This window comes from Strongylocentrotus purpuratus, unplaced genomic scaffold, assembly GCF_000002235.5.
Source record: "Strongylocentrotus purpuratus isolate Spur 01 unplaced genomic scaffold, Spur_5.0 spur5_scaffold_6, whole genome shotgun sequence".
Classification (NCBI taxonomy): domain Eukaryota; kingdom Metazoa; phylum Echinodermata; class Echinoidea; order Camarodonta; family Strongylocentrotidae; genus Strongylocentrotus; species Strongylocentrotus purpuratus.
Window position 1 is genome coordinate 14,048,141 of NW_022145612.1, and position 16,577 is coordinate 14,064,717.

Here is a 16,577-nt window from a genome sequence, read left to right on the forward strand (position 1 = left end):
ACTGCCAATCCTAATGACCTTGATATTCTAATGAACATTGATTGTATAGTATGCCCGTATTTTTAAGATTTAATGTATAAGTATACTCCGAAATTTCACCAACCTTTCACTAATGAATCATATATTGTTTTTACATTATCTTTCATTCTTGATAGCACCTCTGATTAATCAGGCATGAAACCCGCTGTTTGGAGTGTTAAGAAATGTAGAGAGTTCTCTATTCCTAATACATCAACATGGGAAAATGGGAACTTTATTTTTTTTTATTTTTACAGTGCACTGTGAGGAATTAGAATATTGGTGTAAAAAGTGAGTGTAATGTTTCGCATTATCATGCATATTTGTTTCGTTGCTGTCTCATTTCGGTATCAAATTGCGGGAGCAATGATTGTAATCGAAATTCATGGTATTGTTATGTTATGTTCTGCTATAATTACATAAGTCATGCATCCTCGCAGACGCAGGGTGCCAATCCACATTACAACCGTGACCCGTGTGTGCACAGATCGTGTACACAATAACATTAATTGATAGAAATCACCAAACTGCACATTCTTCGCTACATTTAGCGCTCTAAAATAGATTATTCTTTGCTTTAGACGCTTCATAATCGCTCTTTTCTTATTGATGACTCAAATACTACAGCCAGAATCGACATTTAAACAACCCAGTTATAAAACAGTGATGTTTGTTCTCCCATGCTCAGGTTAACATTTGCAAGTCCATTTTGGAGAGTGGAGAGGTAATTTACATGAAACGTATACACCAAAATAAGCTGTATCCACGAGTTATGTGATACTCAAGGGTTATTACTATTGAGTACATGGATACCGATAACTATATACTAAAAGCGGTCTATATATGCAGGAAAAGTATTTTTATCCGAGGCGCCAAGTCTCAGTGGTACACGTAGGTCAGTGGCATCGTAACCGGGAGGTCCCGGTTTCGAAAACAAGTCGAGGCGCAAGTGCCCTCTTTGATTCGGCTTTGACCCTCGATTACCAAGTCCCTCGGAGAGGAATTTAATCCGTCAATCCACTGGTTGCCTGTTTACAAGCATGTACTTGATTATTAGCAGTCAGTTAAAATAAATAATTATTTATGGAGGCACTTTATAGCATACAGTCGGTAGGCAATGCCGATATCCAATACCTGTTTGTCCCGTAGACCCATTTTGTAGTCATAGTTATCATTATCTTCATACATTTAATGTGATGTGCGACCGGACCTCAAGATTGCACTGGTAACCTGATCTTTTTAAGATAAAACTTTCTTCAAGAAGGGATTTCTCTCTCTCTCTCTCTCTCTCTAAAAAAAAAGCTGCAACTGGTTGGAATGGTTAATGTTTATTCAAATATCGGTGGACCTCCTCATATACGTTTTCTTGAAGATGCTAAAGATTACAGATATAAGCCGTTTCCCGGAGTTATTTAGTATATGACTATCATGTCGTACTCTGCCCTTGATGGATAATAATCTGCGAAATCAGATATGCTATCAACCCGTAATCTGTTTCAGAATTAGTATCCGTCAAATTTCTAGCGCTGCACTTTCGCAATACAAAAATAGATCCATCTTCCCCCTTATTTAGATGCAATACAGATAATAAAATAAGAAGTTAATAAACTTGGATTTCTTGAACTATTGACATTTGGACATCTAGCAGGATTATGAATTTCGGTTTTATATCAAAGACGGATTTCTTTTTTTACTGGTGACATTTTAAGAAAACGAACTTGTCTCGTCCTGCTTAAGATTACAAGTAAATAGATATGCATGCATAAGGCAATTGAAATAAAATTAGACCAAAAAATTAGGATAAGAGATTAAGATGAGAATAAATAATTGTATTCCAAAGGATTTATTTCGGTCTCCCCTAGACAGGCAGAAAGAAGGAAAGAGATGAGATGGAAAGAGTGAATTAGTGGGAGGGATAGCGACGGGGATGGACAGTGAAAGAGAGAGAAAGAGAGAAAGAGAGAAAGAGAGAGAGATAGAGAGAGAGAGATAGAGAGAGAATAATTTTTCACCGCAACATTATCTGCGAAAAGAAGAAGATATATTAAAAAAGTTTAGTACTCAATGGAAATATGATGGAATATATCTGTTTTACATTGCCCGTTTTGTTTCAAAAAGTGATATAGGGGAGTGATGATAATGGCAAATAATCGAGATTTAGTTTAAATGATAAAATGACGATATGTATCAACGAGTGATGAAGAGATAGCAGACAATTTTGCAACGGAGAATGGAAATTTAGTTGCAGGTGGATATCGGAAATTTAGTTGCAGTTGGATGTCGCAAAAGAGGCCTTATCAATATTTCGTTTATATTTTGTTGCAGTCCTACACCTACATGTACTATACGCAAGCGTTCGACGGATAACCATGACAGCAACAGTGCCGTGCAGTAATGAAAGGCGATAACCATTTACTCTTTCAGGCCTTTTTTCTGTTTACCTGGGTCATGGCGGCAGAAAACCAATAATTACCCTGACCATAGTCGATGATGTATGCCTAATGGTCGTCCAAACCTCCGTGATTAATTAATAATGAAGTATGATCCACAGTATTGTACTGGGATTGTTGACTGGGGATCTAATCCGACGCCGGTATCTCGACTCATGGTAATAGCACTCAATCTCTATACTAACAAGAAATTAATGAGAGAAACGCGGCGGAATTAAAATGTTTCCATTGACTTATCAACCTTAACATTCAATCAATGCCCTGGATTCACTAACGTTTCCTACTAACTATATTATATCTGATCGTGTTTGGTGTATTGGCTGTATAATTAGTAGGTCACATTAAATACTCTACACGAATCTATAGTCCCCAAAAATACAGTTGAAAGGAAGTTTTTGATTTGTCTATTTGTCATGAAGGAAGGGTTTACTTGCAAAACATTAATCAACTTGAATGAAGAAATAACGAATGATGAAAATGGATATGAACGGTAAAGTGCAAGATTTGGCATAATCAGTCGTGATCTGCGGAATTCAAATTTGACATCCTTGATCAAACCTTCAAAAATGAACCTACTTAGCCCAAAGATTGCTTAGAGCCACTCGATGGACAGAGTAACGCATCATAATTTCGATTGGAATAATTTTTGAGGTAAAAAACAACTCTATTTACTGAGTAAAATGCAATACCATCTCTACCAAACTTGTTGGGATGACAGTGCATTACTATTTACAACATTACTGTGGGTTGAAAACCTGACATTTTTTCACTCATCATATTACTGTACATTATCCAATGGGCTTACCCCCATCACTACCATATTAACATTGTCATCATCATCACCACCATCATCATCAACATCATCGTCTTAATGATCAGCAGCAGCAGCATTATAATAGACAACAAAAGTATCAAACTTTGTTTGAGAATATAACATTACAACAAGATATACATTTGAACAGTGAGTATGATTATAATAAATCTGCCACAAAAAGACCACTAATCCTCCTATCAAAACGTAACTTAGCTGGGAAAGGGGATATTTTCAAATCAATTTAGAGCTTTAGGAACAAAGCTAAGTAGGACAAAATAGAGATATAGGGTCACTTACCAAGATGACGGCGAAATAGGTGAGATGATTAGATGAGCAATAAGTCGTATTAGATTCAGATGAAATATCCTTTAGCCCGTGACGTGACCAAACTTTCTCTAGACGGACCAAACCATGCCAATAAAAAATGAAATATTCTAATTAGTAAGATTAAATGAGCTCAAAGAATGTGCCTGTCAAAAATTATAGCCAAGATGTTACACTTTATGCCATTTTCAGAGGTTAACATGAATAAATAAAGCTTGGTTTTCCTAATTACATAACTTGATGATAAATGAAAGTCGATCATAATATATAAACTTGTGTTCTTATGGGAGGGTTTGATTAAACTGACGTACTTGGAGTAAGAAGGGCGTTAACTCATGCATTTTAGCACAGAGCAAACGTCCTTTCAGCTCTGAACATCTTCAAATAGAAATATAGATCATACGAAGGAATGCTCATAATTTTCCTCTACCTATTTGTTTATAAAAACATTCTATAAAATCATTTCGTCGTGATGTCGAAGTACATGTTTTATGACGCTCGAATTATGTTCTCTCCGGTGCAGAGATCTGTTTGTTTGCACCAAATACTCCATTTAATCCAATTTCAGCACATAGATAATTATATTAAAGAGTGTAGTAATCCCCTTTAAACCACACCCACTCCCCTTTAAGATATGTTTGAAAGGCGGTGATTTGATTAAGCTCGGTACATACCCGAATAAACCTGATTTTGAAGGTTTGTTTGTTTAATTATGTTCGAAAAATACATTTAATTTACAGAGTGTTCTACAAAATGTGGGTGCTTTTCATACTTTTGCTTTCAAAATCATATTGAGGAACTTTTTTTCTTTTGTTCACATCAAATATTTATGATTAAAAATGTTTCAGGGGATGTCGGGGGAAGAAACAATGTCATTGAAATGCATTGTTAGTGTGAAATGTTGAACATACTGTGTTGACACGGTCATTAAACATAAAATTGACCTTAGATAGAATTACAGAAAATACGCACTATTGTAAACGACAGAGATTCTTTTTTTTTTATTTTTTAGAGCGGGCACCATGTGAACACAATGCACCGTGTGAACACAATGTGTTCTGACTATAGTGTGTTTACACTGTGTGACACAGTATGACACACTATAGCCATGGAGAGAATCACAGAGTGTGTGTACCACGGCGTTTTCATACGAAGGATTCGGAACACTTTTAGTGTGTGCATCATGTGAACACACCATGTTCCCACCACAGTGTGCGCACACTGTGTTCACATCGTATTCTCACTGTATGAAACAACATGATACACTATTGCCATAGACAGAATCACATAGTGAATGTACCACAGTCTATAATTACATAAAGAAGTTGGAATACTTTCATAATGTTGACCATCTGCACACTATATGTATCTTACGAAAACAAAACAAAAACAAGTGCAAGGCGGTTGTAGACTATTAAAACAAACCAGTGCTTCTACACATGTATGTTAATAAATATCATTTAATTGAAATTAGAAAAACATCCAAATACGATCATGGCTGTAGTCTACAGACTTCAACAAATTCTTATATATCGTGCATGAATAACTTTATAATTAGAGGGTATATATATATTTATTTCAGTCCTGAACTATTCTGATGCACTCATAATGATATTGAAAGCCAATCATCTTGATTGCGATCGTAAAGCCCGGAGGACAATAACAAGACAGATCACACTCCGTGTCAACGATAAAACCAATCATGTTAAACTTGTACGCAATCATTGATTGATATGAAACCTATGCGGGGACCATTATTAGGTGGTCTGGAATATCATCCAGGGGCTCCAGCCCGTGGGCATATTGTACGGAATGAAATAAGATACCATGCTTTCGTGATGGAAGGAGGCAAACCGAGTAAAGTCGGACATTTAGAAAGAAAATATTATATCCTATCATAATTATGTACTCACCGGCAGCGTTCCAGTAAACACAGGTATAATTGTTCCCATCCTGAAAGAAAAGAAAGACATTGAAAAGGCAATGAAATTGAACAGATATGCTAACAAAATTCATGATACACCTTAATGCATCTTAAGTAAAATTTGTTTAGTGTTTTTATTTGTAAATATTTGTTGGCATATGCAACTCTTGTTGCAACTATTTACAAAAAACAATTGTACGGTAGAAGTCGTAGCCCATATTAGTATATAAATGTATTTCCCGTTTTTCAGTGTTCTTTGATTGATTTTTTTAATCTTGATTTTCTCTTCTTATTTAAAGGTATCTTAAGGACAGTGTAATGATGACGTACTTTATACATGTTATATGAATGTCCGTAATGTTAAGTCGATCCGAAAATCAAGACCCGTGCTTTCAGGGCACTTCGCATTATTTCTCCGTGTATCTTGGAATGACCGATCCCTTTGTGAACAGGCATCCTATTATCGTGCTCTAATTTGTTAGCTACCTATAATTGTGAGTAACCGCTTGATTTAATAAACGGTATCCATAGGCAACAAATACAACAATGACCGTAATCAAAACTAAAAAAGCAGTGGTGTAGCGTGGGATCATGCATGGGGAGGGGGCACCAGTCTTTAGTCTACTAGATCAGCGTGTTTAAACTTATTTAGTCGTGTACATAAACGCGTATATACGGGCACATTTTTCCAACCAACTTCTAACCAAAGCTCACTGTCATCAAATTATATCGGCAAAAAAAGGAAAATCACATTAATTCGGTAGATTAGCTTCATTTACAACGTCATCAAAAACCTTGAGCATCCGTTGATTTGACTTTTGGCGAGCCAAATTGTCTATTCATACCCGACTATGGGTCGCCGATGATCATAATATGAACGTAAATTTTATAATTACCCTCTGACTAAAAATGTCAAATTATGCTATCCAGTAATTATAACTCAAAATTGAATTCAAATCCAATATCCACATTCTTCGGACTTCGGAATCGCAGTATATTCAATAATATTCTTTAAACAATGCTATAATTGAGAATTACGGTGGCTTTTACTTTGATATGAGCAACGAACATTAATCAGATCATTTCCCCCATTTTGGTAATTACGTCAGTTGGTTACTCACATGAGAGAAAATGAAAAGAGATGAAAATGGCATAGAGACCAAACAGAAAGGTCCTGCATTGTCCAACTATTGGATAGGCCTATATGCCAATCATGACATTACTTTTATTATACCAAGGTTCATCATTTCAAAGCAGATCTCTGAATTAAATAATCCTACACAATTACATTTTTGTAATAGTGTTCATTTACTTTTGAACAGCAATGTATACAACCATCAAGATTGGCCTTAACGTTTGATCTCTGAATGTTTGATTCTCGAACAAACATTTGCACTTCTTCATTTAAGATCTTTAGATATTCATACATGAGTATGACGAAACTGTCGTTCCCAGAAATATCAGCTTTATCTGATTATCATTCCATTTCAATCAATCACGTGGGTGGCCAGTCACAAATCTTGTTGATCTAAGTACACCAATGAAAGATTTTGAAGCAATCAGAGAGATTAAACGTTCTTATTTCACAGAAAATCAAATTTATCTGTAAATATCGATGAGATGGATAATCATTAATACTTCCTTGTGCGTCATAAATGAGCAAATAAAGCTCCATAAATTGATTGGGTGATTTCTTGAAGTGTAGCAGGTATACTTCACTCATAGTGAAGTATGGAACTTCATAACTTGTATCTGTCAATTGACACAAGGCGGGGGAATGTAGGTTAAAATGACGTCATCAATTAACGCTAAAAGCTGTCGTATTTACACGATTTTTCGACTGATCCCTCGAGGAATTCCATGCATTGGTCAGAATAAGAGAACCAATAGAAAGTGGGGGAGATAAAGAGGGAGTGGGTGAGGGAAAGAGGGAGTAGGAGATGGGCAGGGAGAAGAGAAGCGGGAGAGAGAGAGAGAGAGAGATATGGAAGATTATGGTGAGAGGAGAGAAGGAGGGAGAGTGGAGAAAGAGGTAGAGGGAGGAGAGGAGGACGTAAATGAAATAGAGAAAGTGAGAGAAAGAAAGTGAGTGAGAGAGAGAGGGAGAGGGGGAGAGGGGGGAGCTGAATAAGGATATGGGAGAGTGCACGAGCGTGACTAAGAGAGAAGGGAAGACAAGGAGGGGTATCAGGTATTTGTAGATAATATTATGATAGAGAAAGAGAGAGAATGAGAGAGGAGAGAGAAAGTGTGTGTGTGATGGAGTGAACGATGGGAAAGAGAGAGGTTTGACAGAGAGGAAGAGAGAGAGGTTGACAGAGAGGAAGAGAGCGATTGCCAAGCGTGGACAGACGTGAGCCGATCGATGTTCCTTATGGCTGTTAAATAAAGCACATTCTCCCAGTGCAACCTACATTCACCGATAATGAATTGTCAATTTAAGGAGCGTGAAGGCAATTACAGGGTAAAAGTAGTCCAAAGTAAGAGAAACGACGCCAGGACAATGGCTTTTGGGATTGATGAAAGCATTCCTGTAGACAGTACCCATCATCTAAGCGATTTAAGATATTAATGAGCAATATTAAGATGCTCATTGGTGAAATATGGACCTGTGTGTATCCTTCTCCATAGAATTTTGATAGTCATTACCAGTACTTCATGACTGGCAGTATCCATAGCTCATTTGAACAATTTTAAAGCTACCAGACAAAGTTACGTATACTTAATAGTGAAAGTGATGAAATCAAAGCTAGGAATTCAGTGAAATACTTTGGTTACATCGACTGAATAAAAGATGAATATCCTAAAACTGTTTATTGTATAAACTATCCCCAATATATATATATACAGCCATTGCTAATGATACGACGTTTAGAAAGCAAAACTGAATTCGGAAGATTTCAGTAGATTATTGGTATTAATCATATTACGCTATTCTAAATCCATGCTTATACAAAAATAAGCCTCAAATAAAATTCATCGGTTTGAATAACGATGTCTCAAACAACATTGTACATTCATACTTGGCACATACTAAACCCTTATTCATAAAGTTAAGCATACTGAATATTTATAAATTAAATAATTATTTTAATGCAATACTACTTTTTAAACACAAGCTTGGTTTATTACCCAATAATTTATGCATTATGTTAACTTTAAACTGTTCAGTTCATAATTATAATACTCGAAATAGAATGAATTATTATTTATCTGCTATTACAAAACAATATGAATTACACTTTTTTAGACACAAAGCTCCTTCTGTATGGAATTCCTTACCGTCAGACATTACTTCTATTAATAGTTTGAACTCATTTAAAAGAAAGCTTAAATTATATCTTATTTCTAATAATCTTACATCGTAAAAACACTCAATTACTCCACAGTGCAAATTTGTTTAGGGTTGTGCGGTCTAAATGTATGTTTTTGTTTTTGCTTATGTTCTACTTTGATTTGTTTTGTTTTGTTGTTTTTTGTTATTGTTTATTCAAATACCATATATCATTTGTATGATTCCTATACTGTTTTTTTTCTGGTGGCTGTCCAGACAAACCCTCTAGGGTTTTTATACAGCAACCTAATTCCTATTTGTTTGTTTTTACTGTCAATATTGTACTATGTTAATCATTATTTATGTAAAAGTAATATTTTGATGTCACTGTTTTTTTTTTACTATGGAATTAAATAAATACTGAACTTGAACTTGAACAACGGAGTTAGTATTTCTAAAATAAATAATATCAGATTTTACCGCAGACGTATGAAAGTTATTAATAGACGTATAGATGAAACATTGACACCTTCATTTTCCTGAATTTCAGGCTAGCCTAACAAGGGACATTCAGTCGAAGGCCATTAATCAATACCATGCGTACATAAAACACGGCCGTGGCATTCTAAAAATCGTTCACAAGATCAGATGTTTTGGCACCTCATGTCGAAAAGTAAAATCGAAATAAACACCCGCCGTTGTTGTCTTATCGTGCGACTGATATGTATGAATCTAAAGAAATCCTTCAACCCGCCACCATGACAATATCATGAATAAACTCATTAATCAATAGATGGAAACCAATGCACCTGTTCTTATTTGTATTTAAGTTGGAATCATTTTCACATAAAATATAGAGGAATGTGAATAATACCAAAACGGCATCCATCGGTACTAAGCCTATAAACTGAAATGAAGTAAAATGTGTTTCAGCTTTAAAATTACAGAACGTAAAAATGACATGTAAACGTAAAGTAATTCTTTTGTTATAGCCGACCTTAGCGAAACGAAGTTTATTTATTAAAAAGAAAACTGTTTTCTCCCTCGTCTGCAAAACCTTCAAAGTAAAACTGGTAAAAAGTGTGTTTAACATCAATATGAACATAAAGGTGGAAATGCTCATGTTATTTGTAGGTAAATAGTTTCACAAGCGCGATATACATTAACATTGGGATTCTTAATTTTTCATACATTTTCTTTCTCTTAAAATCTCAGTAACGCTACTTTCTCTTATTTCCTCAATGTTGGAACTTGTGTGAACTTATGAGAGCCAGTAAACTAGTTATTTCATAAGGTGGAATGATAATATTTTATGGGATTCAAATGGCGGAAATAACCTTTAATTTCACATTTGAGTTTTTCAATGACATCATCTCAAGTATTGCTCAATTCAGACCCATCCACACAGCAATCTTTAAGAGGTTGCCTCTCAAACTCAGAGATAATTGGAAAAGACAGATATGAATATCCTTGTACACTTGGACCAAGGCAACCATCTCAAGGGGGAAGAATCCATATTTAGGATGTCCTGTACACGGTGTTAAGGTAAGCCTAAACTAAATAAACACACTCAGCACACACCACGACAGGTTTTATCGCCAAAATATTCAAACAATGCTGCCGCGGCGAAAAACATCGCGCTTCCAAACTTTTTACCTTCCCGTCTCTCCATCTCTCTCTCTCACTAATTTGTTCTCTCTGAAGAAGTGACCATTGGAGAAAGTGGAGTGCGAGCATTTTTAGCACTTGGGATGATGGAAGGAATTTTCAAATTGAATATCAACGAAAGAAGATTCCGGCCCAATTTGACCTTCTAATATGAAAAGGCGAATTTGAAGTAGAAAAAATCCGCACTTCAAAAGAAGGTTCTTTCAAAGTGTTTTTGTCATATCAATACCTGATAAATGAGCCCGTAAAAATACTTTGATGTAAAGTTATCTTCTTTTAAATCGATGTCGACTAAGCTTGAACGTATTACAGGGAATTAGTGCCAAATATATACATAAGATTTGAGGTTTGATAAGGTTTTGAATAATTAAATAATAAGTGTTCAACACTATTATTCAATATAGATACATAGATTGAGAACGATGACACCATCTGTCTATTTGTATGGAGAGGTCGGAGCAGACTTTATGCAACATCTCCTATTAGCCTGCCCCCATCTATACCAGACCCTTGCGCAACAGAAGATCTGGAAACATTGACCCCGTGCGCGATGCAATGCATTCAAAACTGGATTAGGACAATCTAATCAAGAGTGAATGTTGTGACGTAGTGACTTGGTTAGAAGGTACATAGATCACATGATTCATCGCCCTCGTATCCATAAATAATCTATGCCAACGCCACGTGATATACTCTCTCGACTCCAAAACATTGTTAAAAATAGTCAAATTCTTAGAACAAAACATTTATTAAGGGGTTACAGAGAAAATAGCAGGTACTCGAATGAAACAGCTATTTTCATATTCATCCATGAAATCAATGTGGTTTATTTCAACCCAAGATGACACTTGAATTGGAAATATATAACATCATCAGCCTCTTCAAATTACGTTCAAAATATTCAAATGCAGATGAGATAGTGACACAAGGTACCACTTGTGAGCGTAAACTCAGGACGATCAGTTTGATATTGGGTTATCTTAGGTAGATGTAAACTCATCGTGTCCGGTAAAACTCTTAATTTCGTTCGAATTTGGAGATAAAAGAAAACCGTGCAATGTTTTAGGTATTACATACTCATAACGATACGATGATAGACTACACAATACATAATCATATCATTAAAATTTCATAATGTTCAACGAAAAGTATACAGTATATGTGTGATGTGTTCATAATGATGTCATCATATCCGTTTTAAAATGTATATTACAACATCAGCCTCTTCATATTAAGTTCATAGCATTCAAATTCAGATGGGATAATGGAACAACATAGCATATGTGAGTGTGAACTCAGGATGATATAGTATGATATTTGGATATCTAAGGTAGATGTAAACTCATCGTTTCCAGTTAAACTCTTAATTTCGTTCGAATTAGAAGATAAACGAAAACCGCTTTAGGTATTACAAACCCATTACGATACGATGATAGAAGACACAATTCATATATCATATCATTAAAAATCCATAAGGGTCAACGAAAAGTATATGTGTGATGTGTCTATATAAAGTCATCATATCCGTTTTAAAATGTATTTTATACAAATTCGAAGAAAATAAAATTGTGCTATTGTTAAGATCAATGTGAGCTCACGATGCGAAGATAATGTATTTCGTACATTAATTACCAGAGATTTTTTTAATATGTGAAAGATAAACAAAACATATAGGACATCTTAGGTAGATGTTAACTTATTCTGTTTAGTTCAGACATGCATTTCAAGTATTACTATCACCAGAGATGGAAATTAGTAACGAGTCACGAACAAATATATTTGAGGTAGATGTAGCCTCAACTCACCGTGCCCGATATAGAAACGTATCTCAATATACAATATAATCTTGCTACCCGAGACGAAATGTTATAAAAAATAAGATTCGTAAAATGTGTGATATTTTAGATAGAAGAATATTAATACCTTGCTGTCCAGTTACGACAATTTTTTTCCTATTACTTGGATACACGTAAGATAAGTGATAGATAGAGGAGAACATGTAGAAGAGTAAACAATACGTAAATAAAGGTCATATACCTTCGTAAAATATTATTATTTATGTCGAATGAACTGAAATATATTAGCCTTTTCCAAGAAGGTAATTAGAGTTAAAGAGAAAATGTAAAAGATTAAGAGAGAGATTAAGAGAGAGAAAAGGAGAGAGAAAAGGAGAGAGAAAAGGAAAGATAAAAAGGGTGAGAAAAAGAGAGAGAAAAGGAGAGAGAAAAAAGAGAGAGAAAAGAGAGGGAAAAGAGAGAGAAAAGAGAGAGAAAAGAGAGAGAAAAGAGAGAGAAAAGAGAGAGAGGGAGGAGGAGAGGAAAGAGAGAGAGCGTGTGCATGTCTGTGTGTATATATCATGGTATCTCACCTTCGGTGTCGGCACGCTGTATTCTATGGGCACATCCAGATCACTGACCCGATAACCTGTCAGTTCAGCCGATATGATAAACTGACTGTCTCTGTCGATTACCGAGAGTTGCTCAGTATCGTTGTTGATGAAGATTTTGCTGTTCTTCAGAGCTGTGAAACGCATACGTAGACTATGGGAAGCAGCGAAAGCATCTTGTGTGATGATTGAGTGAGGGAGATAGATGGACACGCCGCTCGACTGAAGAAAAAAATCGTAAAGAAAATAATAGAATAATTTTAAAAATCAGTACAAACGACACTTGAATAAGATTTTTGAGCAAACATTTAACGACAACCACAAGTAGCACGGATAATATCAGTAACAGTGAGATCTTTAAAATGAAAACAATATAAGTATTCCAGCACAGTCAAAATATGAAATGCATATTGTCTTTTATCTCACACTTTGCGTAATATTTTGGTGAAATTTAATAATAATCTGTGTCATGCCTTCCACCTTATGCTTATCAACATCATGAGAATGAAAATTTATCAATCCTAATTACTTTGCTTGCATAATAATTAGCTACAAGTTTTTTAATTGATTAAAAACAATGTATAGGACCATCACACTGGTTATGTTTAAACAGCATGAATTCATTTTCATCTGTATATTGCCTATTTGAGGGAATAAGCTATTGATTATTCAATTTGAATGTTTTTCACAAAATAATTCAAAGTCATTGTAAAAAAAGAGAAGGTTGTATCGCACATGGCCCTCGACGCAAATGGTGCTGGGGTGCTGTAGGGGATTTGTAGGGATGATGTGAGTGAATTCCGAAGTCAAAGGACACCTTAAAATATTAAGGACCATAAGCAAATTTTGATGTGAGAAAAAGTCGAATAATTATATTGGAAGGGAAAACCATTTTGACTTTTTTAGTACAACTTTGGATTGGCATGGCACTCGTCAGACCAGCACCCCTCCCCTACTGAAAGAGTCGCTCCTACTACGTGCCGAGTGTAAGAATTAACCAATGTATATGTTATGTTGCGCCATACTGCACAAAGAGTTTATAACTGTTACTCCATTTATATTCAGTGACCTGTCATCAAAATATCGTCTGTTATTCTGTGAAGACCAATTCGTGTATGGATGGCTGAACATGATAAACGAGATGACTAGAAACTAATTTCAATCATCGAATTGAACAGAAACCTTGCATTAAAAATGATTACGAAACAACTTGTTTTATGCGGCCTGACGATAAATTATTGTCCAGACGTACCAAATATTTAAAAAAAGATGTAGCAAACAGATAAATATTTTATATTGCAGAAGTACAGCGACGCGTGTTGCGGAATAGCTTGATTTACTAATATTAATATACAATTTCTATTTTGTTGAGACTAAATTAGTTATTGAAACCTTAGGTGGGAAATATAAGAAATTCATTGTCAAGTAAATTTATTACATTGCCAAGAAGGAAATGTCCTTTTGAACTCAAATATGCCATTGTCTTCAAAGGTTGATAAATAGATGCACCTTGTGAATCTGGGGCAGATGTATATCGTATCCGCTAGCCGAAGCCCCGTTTCCACTATATCTTAGAAGGAGCATTAGTTTTCATGATGTGGGCATTTCTTTAGCAACAATGTAAGTTGATACAAGAGTTAAATGTGCAAACCTAAAATGAACTTGCATGAATGTTGTAGCTGCATGTTCATACACAGATTAGACTAAATATAGAAATAGCAGAAGGAAAAAAAATAGTCGAATGTCAGGCCCCGACTTGAAGAAATACTTAAATGATTTAACAATGAATTCAAACTCATGCTTCATGAACACATATCATTACCAAAACGTATGTTTTTGCTATAGTTTCAGTTTCGAAATCATTCTGTGGACGCAGACGCTTTTAAATATTGTCACTTCCCAAACTTAGCCAAGGCATTTTTCACATGATCTTTGAAACATTTAAACTCAATGATGGTAAAATGCGAAAAAGGGATACTTGAAAAATGAACATTTTATTTTTCGGCTTTGTAATGTTAAAAAAATTGAACTATATCATGATTCTAAAGCTAAACTATTTCACACAAAAATGGACAAATGATTTGTTTTCACACCCTATAGGCTTAAGAAAACTTACCTCATCGGTGCCGTTGCCGAAGTGAGCTGTGTAGGTCGTACTCTCAAATTCTCTGAACACACTAGAGTCGACCTTTTGAACTTTGTACCGCAGGTTGTTCGTGTCAAAGGTCACATCGGACTCATCTTCTCCGAGGACAACGTTAGATGCGTAATTCTTCAGCAAGTTCAATAACCTAATTGTTAGAAAAAGAAGAAAAGCAACATTATTTTAGGTAACACTTCTGACAAGGAATTAGCAGGGAGGAAGAAAAGGAGGAGAAGAAGAAGAAGAAGAAGAAGAAGCAAAGGAGGAGCTGCCAAGGGGCCAATATATCATGGGAGTCTTATGAACACAAGTAAAGAGAGACTAGTTCAAATTTATTCTTGTTTATAACTGCTTGGTAAACATAGAGTCCCTCGGTGGTTGTTAAAGGAAAGTGCTGAAAGTGATACGGCAATGTATCGAGGCATCAAGTGGACTGCAGCGTGAAATGAGGTTACCAAGCGGATAACAATCTCACCATAAGAGCCATCGGCCTACCTTCAAAAAATCGATTGAAGTAAAGCACCGATCCGCATATTTTGAGCCGCAGCGCAGCTGTGAGTTTAGCACCGTCAAACGAAGATTTGTCACGTTCGACCGAATGCAACTAAAATCGTCCAAATACGGATGGGTCAAATGATTAATACATGGTCACAGCCAATTTCCGAAATATGCCTGCTTTACAACACATCCTAACCAAACGAAATGGGCGACGTTGGTGCGAAACCAATGTACTAATCAAAGTTACGAAAGCCATTTTCACACAAGGCATCACTCTTTGCGGCCCTTGAAGGGACTTCGGCAGTGAGACCTGCGACATCGAGTTGACCTGGTGTGGGGGGGGGGGGGGGGAAGGCTTCCCTGTTAATGCTTACTCAGAGATCTTAACCCAGGTATGATAACAGTATTCAGGACTGTTCAGAGGAGTAGGCCGGGATGGGGTGGGGGTATACGTAGACCCCGGAAAACCCCAATCTGGTAAATGAAGTACAAAAAGATCATGCGGCCAGAGTTGTGCCCCTCGCAGCAAATTTTGACGAAAAAAAGGTAAACCTAAAAATGTGCCAACCAACCATGTGCCGCCACTGGATTAATGGGGCAGATTCACAGAGGCAGGAGAGTGATTTTTGAGTCCCATCAAATCAAAGTTAACATGACGGTTTCAATTATGCAGCCCAGATTAGAACGACTCATTAGTGAAATAAGCACTAATGATAATTTCAGAAGCATTTGAATAGTAAAACTTAACACGCCGATATCCAGTGTAGGTTGAGCTAAAGGTCTTTGCCCCATTGTACATGTACTAAGACTGTTATATTGGCAGCTCAATCAGGAAAATTGAACACAAAACTTTTTTATGTGTATCTCATAATGGAATTTCAATCTGTGAGATTCAGTCATAGACTCGGATTGTTTACAGTTCGATGAGATTTTTTTTTTAGGGATAACTGTCACGGTACTTAAGTCACACCACCACGCCAGCTTCAAACCGATCGATTTCTTTGCCACACGGGGTAATATTTTTTTCCTTTTTTTTTCTGTCTACTCTTGTGTCGGATGCTGTCGGTGTGCCTGGGGT

The 16,577-nt window shown here is 35.9% G+C and overlaps 1 protein-coding gene across 1 annotated transcript in view; it reads right to left on the reverse strand.

The window, feature by feature from the left end:
- Nucleotides 1–16,577, reverse strand: part of LOC100889046 (adhesion G-protein coupled receptor G2) — a 71,710-nt gene that overhangs the window by 11,844 nt on the left and 43,289 nt on the right. The window contains exons 6-9 of the mRNA XM_030972444.1: nucleotides 14,975–15,149; nucleotides 12,841–13,080; nucleotides 5,520–5,559; nucleotides 3,580–3,677 (exon numbers count right to left, since the gene is read on the reverse strand). Coding sequence (XP_030828304.1) covers nucleotides 3,580–3,677; nucleotides 5,520–5,559; nucleotides 12,841–13,080; nucleotides 14,975–15,149 — 553 coding nt within the window. The remainder of the gene's footprint in view (nucleotides 1–3,579; nucleotides 3,678–5,519; nucleotides 5,560–12,840; nucleotides 13,081–14,974; nucleotides 15,150–16,577) is intronic.